The sequence below is a fragment of the Amblyomma mixtum genome, chromosome 2 (assembly GCF_055824585.1).
Source record: "Amblyomma mixtum isolate Tamu chromosome 2, ASM5582458v1, whole genome shotgun sequence".
Classification (NCBI taxonomy): domain Eukaryota; kingdom Metazoa; phylum Arthropoda; class Arachnida; order Ixodida; family Ixodidae; genus Amblyomma; species Amblyomma mixtum.
The window spans coordinates 71,190,191-71,213,817 of NC_143013.1; the positions used below are offsets into that span (position 1 = coordinate 71,190,191).

At 48.9% G+C, this 23,627-nt stretch overlaps 1 protein-coding gene across 1 annotated transcript in view; it reads right to left on the reverse strand.

Annotated features, from left to right (window-relative positions):
- The window catches only part of ss (aryl hydrocarbon receptor spineless), a 140,106-nt gene that overhangs the window by 49,426 nt on the left and 67,053 nt on the right, over positions 1-23,627 (reverse strand). Inside the window, exon 2 of the mRNA XM_089567731.1 lies at positions 18,328-18,530. Coding sequence (XP_089423857.1) covers positions 18,328-18,530 — 203 coding nt within the window. The remainder of the gene's footprint in view (positions 1-18,327; positions 18,531-23,627) is intronic.

A 23,627-nucleotide genomic window follows, 5' to 3' on the forward strand; every position in this document is an offset into this window, starting at 1 on the left:
TTGCATTTCGCGTCCACCAAAATGCGGCCGCTTTGTCCGGGATTCTATCCCGTGACCTTAGGTTCAGGATCCGAGCTGCACTAGCAATGCTCGAGCCACTACTGCGGGTAATGCTCATATTTACCATGTACAGTGTGTGCCACAGTTAGAGGGAACACGGGAGCGCATGGTCGCCGAGATTCGCTCAACGCTGTGCCGAGAGCTGCTGGCGAGAAAGGGCGGCATCAAGCTCATGCGCGGAAAGAACAGTGAACCATGTGTTACTGCGCATGAGTATTTGAAGCCGATTTTCACAGGTTATCGGCGGCAGCGCTTCGCGATGCGGGGAGGCCACGCACTCCCGTGTTCCCTCTAACTATGACACGTACTGTACTTACTACGAACAGTGCCTGTATATTGCAGTGCCTGTAGTAACATCGCAAGGGATGCAGTACCTATCCAATTTTATGTCAAACGTTCGATAGAATAATACGCTCGAAACACCGCACTTTCTCCAGGAATTGACCATCTTGTCTCTGACTATAGACTTGTTACGATGGTTACAGCGCCACTCCTATCGCGTGCCAGCTATACGTGATCCTTAACTTTCCTCGGACTGCAATCTCAGCCACACACGATTCGGGCTCGCGCACTCCTTGCTGAATCACACACTCCGCCTTGTAATCTTCCCACTAGAGCCTCATGACTTTCACATTACGAACGTCTCCTCGTGGGCAAACAGCAACAGAAACAACGCGATGACGAAGTATATGCGCGTGTACGCTTCACGGGACAAACCCGTCAATCCGTCTCTGTCCGCACGGCCCGTGGGCGAGGTGTGCCCGTGGCGCGCCAAACGTGTTCGCTGCAGTTACAAGGCCCCGGGGGTTTCCTCTGAAGAAACAAGAGCCCTGTTGGAACGAAGAGACCGCGCGGGCGTTTCACCGAGCCGGTAACGGGAGGATATCATTTGGGTTCGGCCCTCCGAAAATGAGTGTCCGCGGCGCCGAGGAACACCTTATACTTTTCCGACTGCCTCGTCGACCCCTCCCTGTGTTTCCGATGTGCTGCGCCTCCAGCCATCGTCACCACTATCATCACCACGAGTGCGGCGTGTGTGCGCGTTGTGCAGTTGTTACAACTGCTGCAGCTCTGAGTGCCCATATATGAAGGGCTCTGTGCGCTTTGCCGTCTACCACATACGGTTCGGTTTCCCTCTATCTGTTTCCCGTGTGGATGCCGAGTGGTCTCTGCTTAAGAGGGTGCGGTCCAACCAATCCGTTTCCTTGCAGTCTCATTGAAAGAAGGTTTTTAGTGAAGGTAATACTTTCACCAATATCGTAGCGCGGAGTTTTCTTCAAAGGACTAAATGTATGGAAGCTATTGGCATTAGAAATTGTTTTTGCTTTATTTCTTTGAAATCGGCAAAAAAGTCGTTCTGAAAAACAAGTGATGCCCACACTTTCAAAAAGCATAGAACATTTCCTTTTATAATTTTTTTTTTGGAGCTCACCATGCCTTTACGTGCCATGAGGCGTCTTAGAGTGCATACAATATAGGCCTTGCGATAAATCTGTTCTTTTGACCAGGCTTAGTGCTGCAGAGCACTTGTGTGTTTATATGTTCATCGGCGCATATCAATCAAGCGCATGCACGGTCGAACGTATTTCCAGGTGCCGTACATTTTATCTTTCGATACCTCTTAATGTCTCGACTCGAGAGCACAGTAGGGGCGAACATTTTATTTCAGCAACACAGAGACAATAGTTATACGGTTCATTGGGCAGAACAGCGAGTCCTGTACTAGCGTCTTTCGTTTCATCCTGGCCGCCTCTCATTTCAGCATAAAACTCGTAAATGTGCCGTTACACATCAACACTTGGATGACAGCATAGGAGGGGCACCAAGCGATATAGCTCAACGAGTTTCTCTCCGGTTTTCAAGAGTTATTTATGGGAACAATTTCTGCCGCGGTCACTCGATCACCCGTGCAGTTTCCTCGGGATCATCTACTTCGTTCCCTCCTCGGACTCGCAAAAATAAAAAAAAAGTAGAAAGAGAACGTGCAGGCAGCAGCGTTACAAGAGAAATGATACGGCACAAGTAAATGCTTAAGAAGAACGGGGGTGAGAGGCAGAGAGAAGGGAGGGCAGGTTCGCAGGGCAGGATACTCGCCGTGTGTGTGTGTATGTATTGAACCAAGCGTTGACGATCCATCCATATAGTATCGGCATGTACACGTGTACAAAAGGGGAGAGCTCGAACCGTGGCCGTGTATACTGCGAGAACGACCGGCCGCATAGGTGGGCCCCGCGCGAGTGAGAAATGGGGACTCTGATGACCGCACACTGAGGGGCCCACCTGCAGCAAGCAGCCTGTGTGGGACGGCGATCGACGCACGTAAAAGGCAAGAAGAGGAGTATCGACGTTGTGTCCAAATGACCTTTCCCGTTTCCGCGGTTCCCCGCCCTTTGGTGCATGGCGGCGCAGCAATATGGAAGGGAAGGAGCAAGGCAGGGACGGAAGGGAGGGATGGGAAGGAGTCTCTTGTTGAACGCCCTCTATCCTCCTTTTCCTTTACTTTCTTTCTTGAGAAGATTCGCCACTGAAGGCGAAGCGCTGAATGTCCACCAACTCCCCTTTTCCTTTTTTCTCCTTTTTCTGCGAACCGCGAGGTCCCTTAAGGGCTATAGTGGTGCTTCTTAGCCCTTGCGGTTGTGGGCGCCGTTCCCTTCTCTCGTCCGGCAGTTCTCTTTCTTCTCATCACTTTATTTTGATTTTGTGCCTTACAGCATGAGAGTCCTCTGCTTAAAGCGTAAAATGAAAGATGCAGTGCGGCTTAAGAAATCGGTCGCATTTTGTTTGCCCCCTAAAATTCTCTTCACCTGCACGGTATGGTCACGCTGTCCAAACCACATTCACGACTTCTAGGGGTCCTTTTTTTTTTCTTGCCATCATTGGAACAGAATGGCTAGATTCCAATACAGGGTTACTGCTTTTATTTTTTAGGTGTCCTGGCGACGGTCGTGTAGATTTGACGTAATAAACAAAAAGGTAACAAGACACTCCTGTTTGGTATCTGTGTCTCTATTTCCCTTAGTGGGCGATGAAAGGTGATCGAAAGAAGCGCCCGGATGTGCACCGTGACCAAGCTCGACTCTGCAGGCAGCCCGACTTCCGGCATGCTGACGTGGCTGTGGTGTGGAGCTCGGTCTGACGTAAGTTGTCCAGCTCTCAATACGCGGATGCGAGCCGAATGCTGAATTTGCAATTCTGCGAGTAGCCGTATTCAGCTCGACGGTACAGAGACTTCAAGCAGGACACGCCGAAATGTACTCAAAGCGGCTTGTCGCATCGGCACATTTCATCTATCGTGAACATCTTTTCTTTTCTTTTCTTTTTTGTTTGCTAGAGGTATTTTAGAAGGGTGAAGATAGTGGCTCCCTATAGAATAGTGACGCCACTTAGCGTGCCGAGTGTGAGAGACTTCACACCCAAGTATTGCAGCTACCACTCTTTCCTCTAGCGACATTAAAGGTTTGGTTTGGTTTATGGGGTTTAACGTCCCAACGCGACTCAGGCTATGAGGGACGCCGTAGTGGAGGGCTCCGGCAATTTCGACCACCTGGGATTCTTTAACGTGCACTGGCATCTCACAGCATACGGGCCTCTAGAATTTCGCCTTCATCGAATTTCGACCGCCGCGGCCGAGATCGAACCTATGTCTTTCGGGTCAGCAGCCGAGCACCGTACCCACTGAGCCACCGCGGCGGCTGCCAGCAACATTAAAGAGCTACTCCCTCTTACATGCGGCGTTTTTATCCCTGTTATACGTAATGAATATTTTAGTCAGTCAGTAATTTGCCCATCTACAGATTGTAGCTGCTGCATTTGAGGTCAGGGCCGGTAGCTATCTAGGAAAGTCAGATCCCTTTTCCTGTATCAAAAGCTGAGTAGATCAATTGCAAAGAGGCACAAAAATTATTCGTAAAAAAAAAACATATAGAACGCGTCCGCTAGTCATGCAAATTGTGCAGAATTCAGAGCATAATGCACGCGTCATTATTTTAAAATTACTCCTGCAGTGCACCTGCATGAGAAGATCAGTGTGTTTAGGGCAACCGAAAAGGAGAATAGGTTTGAGGCATGCAGGCAATTATTCATTATAGCGGCAATCTGAATGCAACATACGGCTACAAGGGAAATCTATGCAGCTTCCAAGGAAAGCTGGCAGTCGAAGGGTCAGCACCTGAGTATTGAACAGGGGACTATCGGTTTATCATCGGACTATCACATTTGCTGATACGGGCATGAGGGATATTGTTTCCTAAGACTACGAAAAAAAATTGAAAGGCTGTACAGAAAACAACCTACACTGCGAATATTGTTGGTAGAAAATTAGTAGTTGGAGCTCGAACAGAAGGAAATAAAGCAAATGAAAAATGTAGTATGACGAAGTGTAATAGCTGCGCGCGCGCACGCACGCACGCACGCACGCACGCACGCACGCACGCACACATACATACATACACACGCACACATGTGCACACACGCGCACACGCACACGCACGCACGCGCGAGCGCTCGAGTTACTACAAACATTTGTGCACACGCGACATGCGTGACTGCGCGATCATCATGCGTCATCGCGTAATATCCACGGATCTGGAGCAGAAACGTTTTGCCACCAGTAATCGCGAACAAGCTTGTATCAGGAGCTATTCGTAGAGCAGTAACGCAACTTCTGTGCATCGGAAAATCTTAGGCAATGACTGTCCGTAAATGGGCTACTGTGATGCATCTTTCTCAAGACTTCTCTGACCTCGACTTTCGGTGGGTATTGTTTTGCTGCTCGGCAATCTGGTGCGCTGGCACCATGTGCCATCCAGGAGCGATGAGGAAACCTAACGCGATTATCACTTGCGGCCCTTAGCGAGAAGGTTAGTCAATTTATAACTTCACGACGCATATGCGGTTGTGTCAGTGTGTGGTTGTCATGAATCTTAGCCCCTGGTGCTTCGCGCGTTGATTCCCGCGACGGCCTTCTTTGAATGTTCGTGCTGCAGTACCAACGCCCACAAATGTGTAAATTAGCGTGTACGTGAACCCTTGAAAAATTTTTACCGACACCCGTGCCGCTTCGAAACTTGTTTATACCTTTTCCAAGACACCGTAATCGAAGAATGCCTTTCACTTTTGCGGCGCCTGTGCAGAGGACACCCAAAAGCAGCCATTAAATAAAGCCGAATAGTGGTTGTTGTCCTTCTACGTTAGTTTTTTTTTTTTTGTTTTTTACACAGATAGCACTCCGGTGCCGCCATTTTACTTGATTGTTTTTTGCGGCTGGCTCTCTCGGTGCCTTGTACGCAACATCCCCCCCTCCCTTCCGCATTTCCACCCACTCTATTTTATTTATTTCTTCTCCGCCTTCTTTTCTTCGTCATTATTCCATCGTCGATTGTGGAAGCACCGCGCCCGCTATGTTCGACGGCATCTCCCATCCATCTCGACGCCCGGGGACCCGCCTACGAGTCTCGTTATTAACAACCGCCGAGTGTACTCACCGTCGCGGGACAACTACGCAAGGAAGAGAAAAAATAACAGAGCGACAAGAACAAAGAAAGACAACAGTATAGCGGTGCGCTGATTGCAGCGCCCTCCTTTCATTTTTCTTTCCATCGACAATTTTATTTTTCCCGGTTATTTTTTCTTTCCCCTTAAACTATGCTCCTCCGTGCTCATCACGGTTTCGTGTATCGATGTACACAGGGACACACGCACGCACACACGCACCGTCGCTTGATACGTGTGGTCGTGTGCGCGTGCGTTCTTGTGCGAATCGACAGCGGTGGATGCAAACACTGTACCGGCGAGAAGAGGAAGGTGTCGTGAGAAGAAAAGAAGAAAGGGAGACGGGCGTAGATGAATGATAGCTTCGGAGAGAATAAGACGAAAAGTGGGAATGCGCGCATCAAAGGGAGACTGCAGGGTGGAACAGAGGGGGGTGACAGGTTGATTCTTGTTTACTGATGATTTAAAAAAAAAAAGGCAGTGAACGATGTCGATGAAAACAAAACGCGTGAACGGACACGTTTCCCGATTGGCAAAAATGTACCGCGTGCTGATATGGTGGCATCATAAGCGAGACAGGCACGATGCTTTTCCCAACGTTTATAGAGTATATCTATAAACGTTGGCTTTTCCTTTCCTCGTAACCGTTCCCTCTTATCATTGTCAGGGGTGCAGTGCATCAGAACACAGCTAAGGCATGCTAACTATAGTACGCTGGTTAACTATCAGTGAGTAGTGAAGTTTTCAGCTATTACTGTTAGTCTCCTTATTCACTGAGAGGAGTGTTGCCCTCCGTAAGGCTACACTGATCCATTTTAGAATTTAGATCACTGTGACCCAACAAATTTTGGCTACATCTCACCAAAATGCGCTTTCGGGAAGCTTGCGGGCAAAGCAACCCCTCCAGTGCGCATAATTAATCGAAATAACCTTAATTCGACCCGCTGCGGTGGCTCACGGGTTAGGGCGCTCGGATACTGAGCCGGTGTACTGGGTTCGAACCCGACCGCAGCGGCCGCGTTTCGATGGAGGCGAAACCGAAAAGGCGCCCGTGTGCTGTGCGATGTCAGTGCACGTTAAAGATTCCCAGGTATAGGAGGTCGAAATTATTCCGGAGCTCTCCATTACGCCCCCCCCCCCCCCTTTTTTTTTTCTTTCTTCTTTCACTCCCTCCTTTATCCCTTTCCTTGCGGCGTGGTTCAGATGTCCGCCGAGAAGTTCGACAGATAGTGTGCGATTTCATCCTAAAAAAAAATCCTAAATTCGCCGATATAGCAAATAGCCGTAAAGCCTATTTGTAAAAATTACAGAAAGTGTAAGGTGAAACACCAATATGCGCCTATGAAGTGCTTGTGTTGGTCCTTGTCACTACCCTCACGACGCGGTTGAGGCGCCGACCGAAAAGTAAGCTAGTTACTTTGCTTATTTATTTACAAGTGCTGAAGGCCCTTCTCCGGCTCACACAGCAGTTCCGCACATCGACGGAGCAGCTACGCAAGATCTCCTCCCTTGGCGCTTCGTCAAAGGTTGAGGCTTCACACATACCCCGGGTTTTTCAGCTTTGCTAGTGAAGTGGCGCTTTCGCACTAAGACCGCGAGAACCTCATATAACGCATTTCATAGTGGGTGTTCGACAATCGCAGAACGTTAACCATTACTTTGGAATTGTCCCTGCTCACCCAATAAGATGGTCGCTTCTCAGTGACGTGACTGCAATCATACTGCAAATTTTTTTCGTGAAGCACACGACGTATTTTGATTCCCTACTGACGTCACACTCTAAGAAAAAGAAAAGCAGACTTCCTAGTGACTCCTTCTGGAAGGTCGAAATTCGCCACATATACGATGTCTTTTTTTTTGGGGGGGGGAGACCCTATGGGGGACCCCTTCAGCAAACAACGCCTTTATTGACTCTCCACTGGCTGAATGAGTGGAAGCGTGACTCCGTAGACAGCCGTCATGGTTTTTTGGAGCGAAAGCTCTACTCCTCCCGTACAAAGCTGAAGGTCATGTGGCTATGAAATTTGACCTTCAAACCAGGAGGAGCGGAGGCTTGGCTCTGACGTCATGCCACCTGACTCGCCACAGCTGCGCGATTGGAGCCGACGGCGCTCGCTCGCCTCGCAACTATCGAATCACGTGACTCGCTGCGCCTCGCCACAGCTGTGTATACGGAGCCGACGGCCCTCTTTTAACTGCCGGAAATCGCATGACGGGCCTTTCGCTATGTAAAAGCGTGTGGCGTGTGCTTACCTTAACAGAGCTTTCGCTCGTCTTACTAGCTTCAGCTGGGTTGAGCCACAGCTAATTTTATTTCACGTTAGTCAAACCACTTGTAGGGCGACCTCGTGAGGTTACACCATGGTTCTTCAAAAGAACCTGGCCTCACCTCGGTGCGCGGCGGCGCTGGGGTTGGAAAGAAGGAACTCGGAACCTCTGGAAACCTCACTCCTCGACCGAAGCGTAGTTCCAATGTTTTGCCTGTTACCAGTTTCGACGAAATCTCTGGGATAACAGCGTTTTCCCGGCGATTACAACGCCCCGGAAGTTACAGAGAGTTTATTTATTTATTTTTCTGGGAGGGGGGATGTGTATGCCTCGCTGCAATTGCTTGGGCGAACGTGGTTGCTGCGACGCGCCTGTTTAAATTTTTTTTGACATTTCTATCAACTCCCTTCTACATGCGTGGGGCAGTGAGAGTGGCGCAGTTGGCAGCAGTCATTATCTTGTGCTGTGGACAGGACAAACGGACGGACGGAGAAAAATTTAAGAACCAAAAGAGGTGAAAATGTAGGCCTTAAATGCATTTCTGCAATAATAACGCCTGAGCTCTCCCAACTTTGGCACTTCCTTGCCGCCCTGCACGATGCCACTTTGCTGGGTCGTCTTCAGCTGGGCGTCGGCCTTACGAACGCCTGCTATCCATTCAGATGGAACTGTCGAGACTCACTGCTTGATACTGTTCCGGATGTGAGGCAACTGCTTTAGGCATTCAGCACGCCTCTTCCAGCTTGATGTGAAGAAGTTAACTTCTTAAAGCGAGGGACTTAGTACAGTGGACGAGCTATCAACACTGCAGTTAAGGCGGATTCTTATCATAATGCTGTCTTTGGCGGCTCAGCTAAAGCTTGCTCACCATGATGCACTGCCTGAATGGACCAAGGGGTTAAAAAGCAGCAACATTTCATCGTTTAACCCAAACTACCGCTATTTGGTATTTATTCATAAGCGACAGCAAAGCTTAACGAGGCAGTGAAAGTCAGCCATGCGAACCCGAGACGGACCCTATAGCGCACTGTACCAAGCATATACGAGACGAATGAAAAAACCGCAACGACTGAAAGGCACAACTCGATGAGCCCGTAAAGAGAGCGCAAGAATGGAGAAAATTACGAGGAGCCGCGGCAGACAAGAGAGACGGGAGAACGGAGCACAACAAAGGCGCTATAGCGGCGTAAACCTGAGAACTCCCCCGTATCGATTGTGGTTACCGGAGCGAGCGGATCGATGGAGCGATATGGCGCGCATTAACTCTGCTCCCACTATCCCCAGTCCACCTTCTTCCCCCCCTCTCTCTCTCTCTTCCTATCGCTCGCTCTCCTTCGACTCACGCCTCCCTCAAGACTCCCTGCGCTGGCAGGCCCGTGCCGGCGGAATTCTGCAGCGAGGGGACCGAGGGTCCTCCCGGTCGCCTTCATATCTCGCCCCGTCTCTCGCGCACTCGATATCGGCATAGCTGGACAAAGACAAAGGCGGTGTTCTTATCTCTAGCGCCTTGTCTCGCTTTTCGCCAGTCGGGACAAACTCGCTGGACCAGAAATTTGATGTAACAGAAGCTTGGTTTGGGCTAGTTGGTAACAGATTCTTCGAAAGCATAGCGCAAAAAGGACACGGACGACACAGAAGTGGACAGGACAGCGCCTGTCCTGTCCACTTCTGTGTCGTCCGAGTCTTTTTTTGCGCTATGCTTTCGAAGACCAGAAATTTGGCTGGACCGAATACACCGATGCCACTTTGAGGGAACTGGCGCAAGCGGAGCTCAGCATCTGTAGCAGTATCGCAGTGGCTTGGAAGAAAAGGCACTTGCCGCAGCCACCGAGCGGCTACGACGGTGTTGAGTACTGCTGAGCATTAAGGGCGCAAGCGTTTATTTGGAGGCGAAATGTTAAAAGCGCCTTGAGTGATCGGACTTCACCCGGCGGTAAAGCAGACTCGCTGGTAATCCAAAATAATATGGGGCATTAACCTGTATATTGAGCTTCCCGAAGCACAGCTCACGGCGATGATTTTTAGCTTAAAAGTGCAGTCTCTCAAGAAGAAATCGGTTAAAAGGTTTTAGACAGTCTATAGAGTGTCTATAGACTTCTGTCTATAAAGTCTATAAACTGTCTATATACAAATCTGAGAGAATAGTCTATAGGCAATACAAATGCCATGACAGTCCATAGACAATCTATAGATTTATGGTCATGCACTTTAGTAGACTTTTGTCTATAGACAGTCTATAAACTATAAATAGAGAAAAAGCAATATCTATAGGAAGTCAATAGAGTCAATAAGAAGTCTATAGGCTGTCTACAGACCATTTTTATAAGGGTGCGTTCCCGTCACTAGGAAAGAGGCGCTACTTTGTGCTCGCAGGCATAAACGGGCACAAGCCTCTCGGATATACAATAAACGTGCTTTCGTACGTTTAGAATTTAGGCAAGAATTCTCTTCATTTTTTTTTTTATTGTGCAAGCTTTTCTCATCCTAGTCACACGGACAAAGTCGAGGCGTACGCCCCGTTATATGAATCTAAAGTCGACGATATTGGCATACTCGCTGTTACTGTTCATGTCATGTCCGCGTAACGCCACTCTCTGGGATGCCTTGTCTTCGTTAGTCCAGTTAATGCCGTCAGGTGGCGGCACCTACGGGTGCAAATGCGAATCCTCAAGAGCGCCACCCCCAGTCCATTTTCAGTACTTATGGAAAAGCAGCACCCCTCTGAGACCATTGAGTTTTCAATCGGGCTCCGTCCAAGCGGACGTCAGCTGATATCAAGGACTACGCGGCCGCAACCATTAAGCCGAGCATCGAGGGCCACCGGAAGCGTTTCGCCACTCTCTATGGCTCACACTTCCTGTTTTGCGGCGCCGTCGCCCTGACGACCACTGGCCGACCGGATCTGCCTCCGAAAACACTAAACGAGAAAAGGAAGGACCCTCCTTCCCATTCGCAAACAAATCCAGCCCCAGTACCCACTAACTCCTAATAAGAACAATAAGAACAAAAGGCCGGTGCTCAACAACACAAAATCATCGTAAAGAGAAGCCATTCCTGCGACTAGCATGTAAAGCGTATGAAGCAACCGAGAATAAACCAGGCTCCGTGCAGTCGTATTCGCGCGCACCACGGTCAGGGCAGGGTTCGAGCAGCGCAAGCTCGCGCAACGACTGCATAAGTACTTGCAATGCGATAAAAATCAAGCTTCTTTTTTTCTCTCTCTCCCTCTTTGCTGCGCACTGTTCTGTATGCTCTCTAAATACTCGTGTGTGCGCATTTATGCTTACGCACTCTCCCATCGCACCGTTGTTACAGCAGCGCACTCTCCCTCTCTCTCCTCTAATTTCCCTCTCTCCTTTACCGTATGCTGAGTCGATGTGAACGCGCACAGACCACATCCGTCCAGCTGCAGGCCTATAGTCCGCGCGGCTGCCGTTCGACACAAGGGAGAGAGTGGAAGAAATTAACGGCAGAGAGGTTTTTCTTTGCATGTACGACATCAACTCGCGATCCGCCCACTTCTGAAGTTGCGCGAGATTTTGTCAGCGCGCGCGCTTTCTCTGCGGTTTGTTTCTGTCAACACTCCCCGCGGCTGCAGCCGGACAGGAAGCCAGCTAGCCAGCGCGATTCGAGTCGCCCTATGTGTACTCATGCGAGCTGTACACGCTGCGGTGACGCATTAGCTCCGCCCGTCGTTATTATTCGTCCTTTATTTCTAGACGAACACCTGCCAACGGTAGCGCGGCAATGAGTCGTGGGGACCTTACGCGCATACTCGTGGGCGCAGACACACGAACACACGCGTACTCACACGGGTGCACACAAGTCGATTGTTAATATTCTGGCTGCACGCGAGTGGCATTAAATGAATTTCCAAGGTCTGGCGCTCTTAAAAGCCCGCAAATACGACGAAGCCGAGACGGCTTTTTGGTTTCGCAACGCTCTGAGGAGTCATTGATTGGAAAAAAAGGGAGAAACAGGAATGCTGGGGTGGGTCAGCGTGCAGAAAAAGGAGGCAGTAGGTGCGAATGATTTCCTTAGAGGAACTTACGCGGACACACCTACGTCAGAACTTCGTTCCTTACACGACTTTGCAGGTAGCGATCAAAGTTTTAGGGCATATATTAATATCTCTATGATAAGTAAGGAAGTATTTTCGATAACGTTGACGTTGTTATTTAGGTCTGTGCACTGCATGTGTAGTGTGTGCGCAATTTTCTCTAAGCGTCTCATATACTAGATATGCATTGCATCTAAAGATAGTATTCTAGCCAAACAGAAAATGCAGTAATGTATGATTAAGCTTGTGCACTCTTGATTGCAGGGTGCCAACGAAGGGGAATGAGGGGCGCTCGCATCACCCAGGCGAGAAATTTTACGTAGGAAAACCATGGTGAACACCTGTTTTTTTTCCAGGAAAAACAGCCAAGAAATGCATGGTGCAAATGAAACTGCCTCCCCCCCCCCCCCCTCCATGAGAGACTCATAAAGCCGACCTTCCTGATGACGACAAACAAGAATGGACACCCGTGTTTGTACGCATTCAACGTAGCGACGAAGATCTGACGCATAACGCTACGAGTCAGCTGCATTACTCTGCTCTCCCCACTCGTGTTCTGGAGCTTGGAGGAACAAGCACGGAACAAAAGAGTGCGTGCGTAACATGTGGCTTTTTCACCGAAAAGGACCGAAACGGGCAAAGATATGCGCGGATCCGAGGCTTGTGCTTAGAAACGACAGTATTCTGATGTACACTTGTTCATCTCTTTCGCCGAACAACAACATTGAAACAGTATACTGATATACTTCTTCGTTACTTTCGTCGAAAGACAACAAAAGCAACAACAACAAAAAATAAGGCACCCAATTTCACTCGTTTCCGGATGACGGATAGGAGAGTGGGCCGCCCGCTGACGAACTCCACGCACGGGGCGAGAGATCCGTCAGGCGGTCGTTCCGCGTCCTGTGTGCAGAGTGCTTAGAGCTGTCTCATTAGACTACAACGTTGCGCGGAGCTGCTAAAAAAGCGCTCACCTTACTCTCTCCCTCCTCTGCACGCTGCAAACACAAATGAACGCGCTAACACACATGTGTCGCGCGAGCAGTACGCGCGCGCGCGAAGAATTACCCGCGTTTAACGCCCCTGGACAACGTGCGCGGCCATGCATGCACTTATGCGTTGATTCCGTTTGCTTTGTTTTCATCGAGTCCTCACTGTACGTAGCTGGCAGCTTGTGGAAGAGTCTGCTGTGAACTCTACTCTCTTGCCCCGTAATAGTTTCTCTTGTTGTCGTTGTTGTCAATGCCTTCTTCTTTCATTTGTTTATGTTTTGTTTTTTGCCTTGTTTTCTTTTCACGGTCCTTGTTTAGCGCCTCCACATTTTATGCAGGCAGCTTCCGCACACGCGGCGAACGTGTTAACGAAGGGCCCTCGTACATGTTCGGGGTGTGCGCAAACGCACACACATGTGCGTGTCCACGGGAGCGTGCCCTGTAATTTTCTCGCGCTCTCCTTCCCTCCTTGTCCCTCTCTCTCTGTCTTTTTACTTGTTTTGTTTTTATTGGCAGCCCGGGGGATGAAGTGTTTCCTTGTTAGCACCTCATAACCCTCGCTTTCCACATGCACCCGTCCTCCTAACCTCCCGCCCCCTCCCCCAATCAGATGTACTCCACTCCTCGGGCTCTTCAGCTGACTCCTTTGTAGACGGCACGCGTATATGAACGAGGCATTCCTTATATGACAAACGTTTTAAGTGTACACGCAAGGCTTTTTATCGCGCGAGAAAACGGGAGACGTTCAATTCTTCCTGTAGCTCCCTCTATCGTCACTCTTTCTCAACTCCCTTCACTCTTTTCGTTTTGTTCTTTCCCCCTTCTACGCAACATCGTCCCTTTCCCAATGCTAGCGTAACGCGTTGCGTTGCCCGCAGCGCCCCAGTGTGCCGCGGGTGAGTGTCACTGCCGTTGTGCGTTCGTCACGTGTGCAGCGAAGCATTCTTGCGTGGAGCGAGTTTGCCGCTGCTGGCGCCGTGCATATATGTAGATTGTTAGGCAGTCCCGCCTTTCACTGCTGCTATACAGACAGCACACGTTTTCCCCTCGCTCTGCGTACGAATAGCCTGCGACAATGCGACCCGCATACGCTGCCGGCCGGCTGGCCCTCAGTCAATCAAAAAAGTCGAAGTGTCTGTATACACGGGAAATGACCTCCCTCTGTCGTTGGTTTTTTTTTTTCCTAATAAAACGCCCGCGTTTTCATTGGCGGCCGGTATATAACTATACTCCTCGGCCTCAAGATTTAGTTTTCTTCGACTGACCGGCGAAGTGTACGAGGCCTTCTTGACTGTCGATTGAAGCTTTTGCGATCGTAATAACTTCGCGCCGGCTTTTTCCATTTCCTGTTCGGCGCACTTTTCGAGGCGGGAAAAACTGTTCATCAAATAATGAAAACTAAGGCTTTCTCCGCTTGCATGCGGTTGGGTTTATAGGCCCGGTAAGCGCTCGAGGTCGAAGCGAGAGGGGTCGATGTGGAATTTGCGTTATACCCCTGTCGCATTACCATCCACGTGGTCTGTAAATAAGAAAGAAACAAAGAAAGAGGGAAGAAAGAAAAAATGGACGGAGAGAGTGGATCAGTTTTTCTATGCGGAAGGCCTTGAAGCAAACAGCGCAAATGCTAACAAGTTCTCCGCAATCCGAATTTTCTGTCTCTGCTTCAGACTCTAGAGCAGTGGCTTTTTTTTTTATTATCTTGCAAACGAACAGCGATATACGGAACAAATTTTCTCTTGGCTCTATTTGGGGCAGACAGCTGAAACTCCCGATCACAGAACGCCGCAGCAAGAAAAAACGAGACTCTATCCCTGTATAAATGTTTGCGCAGCGCGCAAGCATTCTCAATCTTTCGCTTGCGCAATGTCAGCCAGCTTCGGAAGCCATCTAGACTGGCGTTTCGACGGCTCTGAAGTGTGCGTGTAGAACTAACGGTATGCGGTGCGATTGGAGCTAAACCCGATTCACACAGTCGTAGAAAGCAGTTGCACTAAGCTTTTGAGGAAATAATTGCTTCTCATGGCGTCCTTCTATGAAGAAACTACCGCAGAGCACTCGCCCTGAGGCGACAAAAAAGTGGATTCAAGACACCAGCTCACGCTGTCTGGACGGAAGAGTAGTAACAAACTGCACAAACGTAGAGGCATCTGAGAGGCTTCAGTCAGACATTACCTTTTTCAGGATTGTTAGTGGAGTAGTGTTTTTGGACCAGTCCACATGCGTTCAGAATCATAGTGTAACAATAAAACGTCCTCTTGCACACGGCACATTCCGAAGAAGAGCGCATGCAGCATACACCAGTGCTGAAGATAACCTGTCACATGTTCGTCATTTCAGGCAGAGGCAGCAATTCTGCCTCCTCGTTTGCTCCAGCCAAACGTTCTCTCACTCGCTCTCTATGATTTGCCGATTCCGTTCTGAAGCAAGCGTATCGGTGCGGACGCGATATAACGAAGTTCCTTCAACCTATGTTCGCGTATAAACCGACTCATTCCATCACCGTTGCGTGCCTGACCTACAACCCTCTCGGTGTCGACAAGCGGGCATCACGTATGCCACGCGAAGGCGACGGGCCGCGAAGGCTCGCTTGCACGCATCTCAAGTCTCCCAGCGATCGCACGCTTCCATCGGGAAATACGGAACGCTCTCAGCTCGAATCTCGCATGTACACACAAACAACAACACCCACGGCAGTTCTCGCGAGTGAGTAACGGCCTCGTCGTATAGTATGTGCACACGGCACCAGGAAGCCAGCGTATAGATGGCTTGCCTGTACTTCAACAAGCATCGCGAGCGCGTGGCGAGTTTAGTGTAGCCCGAGACCGAAGGGAGACCCGCTGACCTCGATGCTCGCACATCACACGCCGGCATGTAGCGCAGGACGCCATCAGCGCCACGTGGGCCACGGGGCGTCCAGCCGTGTTTACGACATCGTGTCGGGCCCCGAATCGTGGCTCTCGCAACTGCATGCACGGAGCGGCCGACCGGCCGGTCGTAAAGAAAGGCGCGTCCCGGTTCGCCCGTGTCCCGATAGGTGCGCTAGTAACACGAGAAAAAAAGCGCAATTTTGCAACGGTCAGAGCGCTGTCCGGGCTTCGCACTGAACTGAATCTACATCTACCACCAAAAGTTTATGGAACGCAATTGTATATAGTGACACAAAAATTAATTTCACCGCTGTCTTCGCATACAGCCTGGAATAGATGAATGCATCCTAATTCTGAGTGCGCGAATTACGTAGTCCACGATTAAATGTCAAGCAATGCGCCTCGGATGCAAAGAAAATAAATTCCTTCGCAGTAGCCGCTGTTCACACTTTTGTCGGTGGGTGTACCTCGATATCCTGCAGTTAAAAGCGCATGTCTCTGATTTACAGAGCCGAGAAGTTCGAGCTATGATGGAATGTTCTGAGCAGTTGTATGCCTTAGTTCCTTCGCACTTGCCGATGTTAACTCGTTCTGCCCTTGAACACTTTCAAACGTTCAGTAAAGTCGTCAATGCTGCTACGAACACTGCACGTGTACTGAACGAGAAGATTTTCGACGGAAGTCCACCTGGTAGGTTTTTTGAAACAAACGTTGAGAAATACTGACGCCAACCGCTAATTTATTTGCAACCCAACGTTTTGGGATCAAGATCTGAATGCTATAGCAGCAGCACAGTGCTGCTCTGATGATAATTTGCGTGACATACACATTACCGAACGAGGTCGGGAGCTAAACTCAATAATTCAAGCACTGACCGGACCAATATGGCAGCTAAAGGTTTCACGAGCTCATTCTGCCAGCATTTCAATTCCAATTCCGCACCAAACTTGCTGCGCAGCGCTTCAGTATGTGCTTATGTAAAAAAAAACAAAAGCGACACAAAACAGCCGAAGAGATCAACGCATGCAGTGGAGAAGCGAGTTCCCCACGAGTCAGCGCAGTGTTTATTTTTCATATTGAGCACCCAACCCAAGCTCCTAAGAATAAATGCGCGCCCACCGTGCGCTTCAACAAATATCGCGCCTGTGGGCTATAGATCAACGCATCCTCACCAGCCTATTTCTCATACGAACAGACACGCGCGGCAGCCGGGGCAGGAAAAGCACCGCAAAGCGGTCAGCATCGTCCGCGCGCCAAGTTTTCAAATGGAGCACGAGGAAAAGCTGAAAACTTTCCATCTCCCAGAGCGTCAGCGCGGCGCCGCGCAGACAGATGCGCGGGGGAGATTTTCGAGCGCCATCTAATTCATCAACGAAGATTCCCGGCGAGCCGACCAACGGCGTTCCCAGCCACCGACCGACGGGGCGATGCCGCCGCGGACGCTGCCTGGGAAACCGCGCGCTGCCGCTCGCACGCCACCGCGAAGCACGCATATCTCCACCCCGCTTCCCCCGCGGCTTGTGCGCTACGGGGATAGGCTTCGAGGGCCGGTGCGGAAAGGAAGAACGGGGAGAGCAACCGAAAATCGCGTGACTCTTCCACTGGACCGCCAGCCGGCGAGACCTCCAGCGAGCCGCACCCGTATCGCAACAGATGGCGTTACTGACTGACGCGCGCGCCTCCACCGAGCGCGCGCCGCTCATTTGTTTTCTGCGAAAAGTTGGACCCTTATATCTACGCGAAATAATTAGGATAGAATACATAAAAGATTACGGAGGTTAGCCTTTTTGTATAACTTGTTGTGACGCGCTTGCGCTGTGTACGGAACGAAGAATGGAGACCGCATTTACAGATCAACAATACGTTCCCGGGCTTCAAATGGAGCACTCCCGTATCAAGCTCACCAGGAAAGCGGGCGGGAAAGTGATGCTCTCTGATGCGAGAAAGAGCATCAAAGCTTTCGGTGTGGCATCTGCCGGCACTGAAGGTTTCCCTTTCTACCGAGAGCTTAGGAAACGGATAAAAGACTCGAGTTCCGTAACGAAAGGTTTTGCGTTTGATTCCAAAGTTGCGTTGTTTCTGATGCTGTTAGCTCACAAAGATTACTCGTCCTGGCTTGGCTGTAAAAACTTAATGCGAATTATCATGAATGTTTTTTGAAACAAGAGAGTAATTGCCGTTTACATCGATCGATGTGCAAAGGAAAGCCGTAAATCACATCTTTATAGTTGAAGCAACAGTCTTTCTGCTTCCCTGCAAAGCCGGGAATGCGCTCTGTTAAACAAGCTCACCGAGACTGCTCTATAGTTTGGCACAACCGAGTCCGGATTGGACAAAAACTCAAAGCAGGGACGACGTTAGTATAATGTTTTCTAAAAGACACCCCCAATGAGCTATAGACTTCAGACAAGGTATAATTGTGCACCTAAGCGTAGCCACGCGGTTAGAAAAGAAAACCACACGGTTCTTCGCTGTATGCAAAACAGTGCACAAAGTGTATACATTGAGGCCGTGGGCTTAGTTCGCATCGGTGCAAAACCAGGTATCGCGATTGGCGCATGCGCTGAGAGAGTGTGCGTGGATGCGTCACCTTGGAAGTAGCTCTTGGTGCGCAGGTAGGAGACGCTCAGCCTGAGTATGGAGAGCTTGTCCAGCTTGGAGAGCACGTTCTGGTCGAAGGGCAGCAGGCTGGCCAGCGTGTCCAGCTCGGCGTTCAGCCGCTCCCGGTGGCGCTTGCTGGGGTTGGACTTGACCGGCTGGCCGTTGGGGCCTTCCTTGGGGGCCACCCGGACGCTGCGCACGTGGTTTGGGAGAGGGGGTGAAGGAGGAAGAGAAGGAGAAAGAGAAAGAACTTTGAGACCACTGCGGCAACCCGAACAGGAGCAATGCGAAAACAGAACGGCTACATACTATATCGACGTCCGAGGCTGTTCTGACGTCCATGTACTGTATCGACGGCCATGGCTATTTAGACGTCTAAGTGTATTTTTTCGCGTCTTTTCGCGTTTGATTTAGTCATAAACCAATTACACCTCATCAACCAAATTTTTTCCAAGACGAAATTTTATCACACACATGTCGCAATCACACTTTCACATATTGACACATTTATCTTCAGAGAACGACGCAATCGTGCGGACAAATTTGCGGACACTTTTTGCTGACGCGGCAGAGCCATATAATGCTTTCGCATTAATAAGATGTGGAGTGCATGTGGTGAGCAACACACGCCGGACGAGCGAGTTACGCTGAGTTTCATTGGGGGCAACGTTCCCTCACCAAGCAATTTGCACGCCCGCGCACCGAGCACTCCTGGCAGCCGTGCGCGGCGCAGCATCCCGCATGTATTTTCATATCCTGTATTTGCACATAGTGTATAATGCCGCCCTACCGCTATCCTTTCTCACTATCTTTCCCTCCTTTCTTTCCCTCTCCCTGTCCTCTCCAAGTCCGTTCTCTTACGATAGCCGCAGCTCAGGTGCTTCAAGTTTCGATGGCAGATGCCGCAGCTAGCAACATCTTTTCCTTCCATTGTTATTTTTATTAATAAATAACCACTAACAACATCACCACAACCTCAGACACGGGCATACTCAACGAACCCGCCTCCCCACCGCTTCTATTTTAGGGGGATTAAGTCCGTGTGCTGCAGACCATGCACACGAAAGGATGAAGAAAGCGGCTGCAAAGGAGGACAGAAATGTAGATATACCAATAAAACGTTGCGCGCAACTGCTGCAGAGTTGCATTCGCGGCGATCGCGTTTGCGACTAATAAGGAATCACGGCGCCTTTTCTTCTGCTCTTGTATACGGGCGATCCCATATAGAAGACCGCGCATTCTATCGGAGATTTCTTCTTCTTCGTCCACTAAACTTCTTTCTTTTATTATTATTCTTTTCTTTTCCAAGTTCAGATGCACAACATGGGTCCTATCCTCCTGTCCCAATGGGCAGCCATGTACCCCTTTGCCAAAAGTAACCGAACAGCAGGTTTTTGCTTCTCAAGCCTATAACGGAGCCATTACAGCACCCCTAAAGAACGAAAGCTGTCAAAACGTATACGAACAAAGGTTCACCTTACTTTAAAGATATTCAGAGATTAAGAGCTGTACTAAGCACTTCGCTATACGGCTAAGAAACAAACCACCGTTGCTCGGTTACTTTTGGCAAAGACTGTACATATGCTCATAAAGTCATGTTATACCTTCTATTGCTATCCAGATAGCATGGGCCTAGCTAAATTGTTATCCAGATTTGAGATACGCAGTGCTGATGTGGTGTGCACTGCTCAATAATCTCGCGTGCAAAAAGTAGAATGAATTTGTACGTTTAAAAAAAATGCTGGTCTGTGATATCCAGAAAGGTTTAGAGAAACCACTGGTGCGCCATGCAAAATCTACGAGGTCAGTCACTCAGCGCTCCACATACGTCACGACAAACGATTCGCAAGGAAGCGGTCTGAAAACTGAGAGACGTCATCGATACGGTATCTAGATAGGTTTCGACCCCTGATGACGTCACGAATTCGCTAACGCACGGAGGTCATCGATACGATATCTAGATATTTTTCGACCCCTGATGGCGCCACGAATTCGCTAATGCACGGCAGCGGACATATGAAGCCGTAGCCAGACGACCAAGCGAGTCAGCACTTTCTTGGGGGCCGAAAATTTAAACGGCACTGTGTGTATACTTCCCGAACGCCGCTTCGCCTGGCTGCGACGGGCGCACCGTCGATATATCGACTCCGAGATCGCTGTCCGAGAAGCAAAGTGCAGGGGAGCGGTGAAGCGCTTCTTAATTGAGGCTGCTGCGTCTGTGTGCGAACTCCCTTCAAGAAACTTAATGGATGCCAAGTTTCTGTCGCGATCGATGACGCGCCAACAGCACAGATCACCGGCGAGTGCATATGGGATGCTTGTACGGGCCCGGAAGGCAACGAGCATGATGCGATCGTGAATGATTAAAACACACGACGAATGATTCGAACAGGAGACAAAAGAGGATCACGTTTATCGGATCGGTATTTTCTGCCCATTTGGAATGGCTGGAGATAAAAGAAGTGACGGCGAGGGTTTATAAGGTAACGGACGTCGTGTACTCTAAGCGGCAAACTTGAACGCCGTCGAACATCATGAGGTAGTGTAAACCTGCACAGAATGGAGCCTTCCATGTTTGTTTGGTTTATTGGGGTTTAGGTCCCAAAGCGACTAAGGCTATGCGAGAGACGCCTTGGTGAAGGGCTCCGGAAATTTCGACCACCTGGGGTTCTTTATAACGTGCACTGACATCGCACAGTACACGGGCCTCTAGAATTCCGCCTCCATTAAAATTCGACCGCCGCGTCCGGAAACCAAACCTTCCATTTTGAGCAGTGGAAGTGGCAATACCTTAAAACTTACTGAAATCTAAACACAACGTAGCAGTCATGTGAGGTCAACATAAATCTTCAGCCAGCATAAAATCTTCTCTTGAGCGAGTTCATTAGTGAGCGCTCATTACTCGGGAATCAGCGAGTCCTTTAGCTTTGAAGTAGGGATGGCATGCAGGGGAACTTTACATAGAATTGCCTGATTTCTTCCTGATATAACGCGGTGTTCCTAAAGAGGTACGCTGCTGTTGTATCGATATTCTGGAATTCTCCACAATCACAATCGCGATATTTTTGTTTTGGTAAGGGTAAAAGCGTAGTGCAAAAAAGACGAGGACTCAGAAAGACAGACTCACACAGCCCTAGCTTCCAAAAAAGATTCATTTCGCAAAGGAAGTGTAGTTTATATGCCCACTGATCAGACATGCACCTTCAAACCATGCGCTAGCAAAGCGTATCAGCCAGATAAGCGAGCTCCTTTGGCAACAGCGCGACGGAAGGGCTACTCACACGGTCATTTTCTAACAGGGAAATCCATTAGGCTTCAATGATTTCCCGTGTTAATCGGTTTTTGTGCACTTTTAAAACCACACAATTTTCGAGGAGCGGTGCACAGTGACAAACACGGCAGTGGGCTGACAAACCTTTCCCACTCATGTCCTTTACGTCACGCCCATGCTCCCGAAGCCTATCATTAAGGCATCTGCCTGTTTGTCCTACATATTGCTTGCCACAGGAAAGGGGTATCAGATATACGACATTTTTATTGCAATTAACAAATTTATTCTTATCTTTTTTTGTACAGCCAACCGCCTTTTTGGATTCTGTCAGATTCTTCGTGCACAGATTAGTGAACTTTTTAGGGGCCGAAAAAATCACCCTAGCACCCGAACGCTGTTTTTGTTTTGTTTTTTAGATTATGGGACAGCCGATGAAAGCAAGGAATAACGACAACTCTTTCTTTCTTACGCGTAGACTCTTCATTGTCCCGCGCTTTTTTCTGGCAGACTTTCTTTAGAACGCCTTCCGCGACAGAGACCAAGACATAGAAAGGGTATCCAGCGTTCTCCAGCAGCTTGCGCTGCTAAGAAAAATATTCAGGCATGAGGTGCAGGCAGGACTTCTTGAGAGAATTAAGAAATGAAAGGCGAGCAATGGATCTTTTTTACGAATTTAGAGTGCGCTGAATGAAAAGGCAACAATGGTTTTTTGCCACGAGGTTTGAACATCCAGCATGTCCGATCATATTGAGGTATGATGTTGAAGTCGTGTAATTTAATCATGTCTGTTTAAGGTAGTGCAAACATTGTTTCTAGAGGCCTGAAATGGTTGCGGAACAGAGTGAGGACATTAAAAGCATCATCCTTGAAAAAACCGTCATATCTGTTAAGTACAATGAGAAAGTCATCAACATACCTAACAGTCTTGATGACATTGGTATCTTTTACTGTTTCAGCAAAAGACCTGTCCATTCGGGCTAAAAACAAATCGCTAAGGGTAGATGCTATGCATTATCCCATACAAACGCCTTCTTTCTGAAGGTATGGTTTATCGTCGCATATCATGAACGCGGACTTAAGGTAAAATTTTAATAGTTCTAGAAATTCATTCACCGAGATGCCAGACGCATTTTGAAAGGCAATCGGCCCATACTGGTCGATACAACTTCCAATTTTCCAACTCTCGGTTGGGAGCCCCGTCACCCCAGCGAAAAAGAAGCAGCAGACTGTTTGAGTATGTCGGAAATCCTACATACGTCAATAGATGACAGTTCAGCAAAAGGTTTGTCTACGAAAAAAAAAAAGAAAATATCGGCATATTATGGCAGTTAACGCTAGAAGCCATTTTATATGCAGGAAAAGAAACAATATAACAAAAAACCAGAAGCAGCACCAACCGTAACATATATGGGCGAATAATTGTGTTTGAACACGTATGCATTATTCGAGGGCGTTGCTACAACCACACGGAAAAAGCAGCATACACAAAAAAGTAATAATTTCAGAGCTTCACAAAGTATTAACTTACTTGTCTCCGAGTACAATGGGAGAAAATAGCATGGAGTGATTCGTATTTTTTTATCACGTGCTTTTGAAGCCTGGTATTGCAAACAATGCTTTTCTAGTGCTTCAGACGCAAGATAAGGAATACAGTCAACTCTGAATGTAACGATATTGCAGAAAAAATAGCCAAGACGGAACGCAGTTTGCGATGTGGTTAAGTTTGGCCGTCGAAGTCTTAAATGAACGCCATTTCTTTCTACCATTTGCATAGTCCGCCCATCTCCGCGAGCCTTCGCCAGATGAAAGAACTGGGCACATATAGCTGCACTGATATGTTAACGTTGCGTAACTGAATACAAATCTTTAAAGCAGCGCCAGTACCTATGCAAATGAGCTTTTGATCGGTATTTTCTGCAGCGATTAGACTAGACGGTGCGCGTTTCGCAACAACTTTAGTAGCCGGTTTTCTATTGCTAAACACGTGAGGTAGAACCAACTTAAACGACGGACTGCTG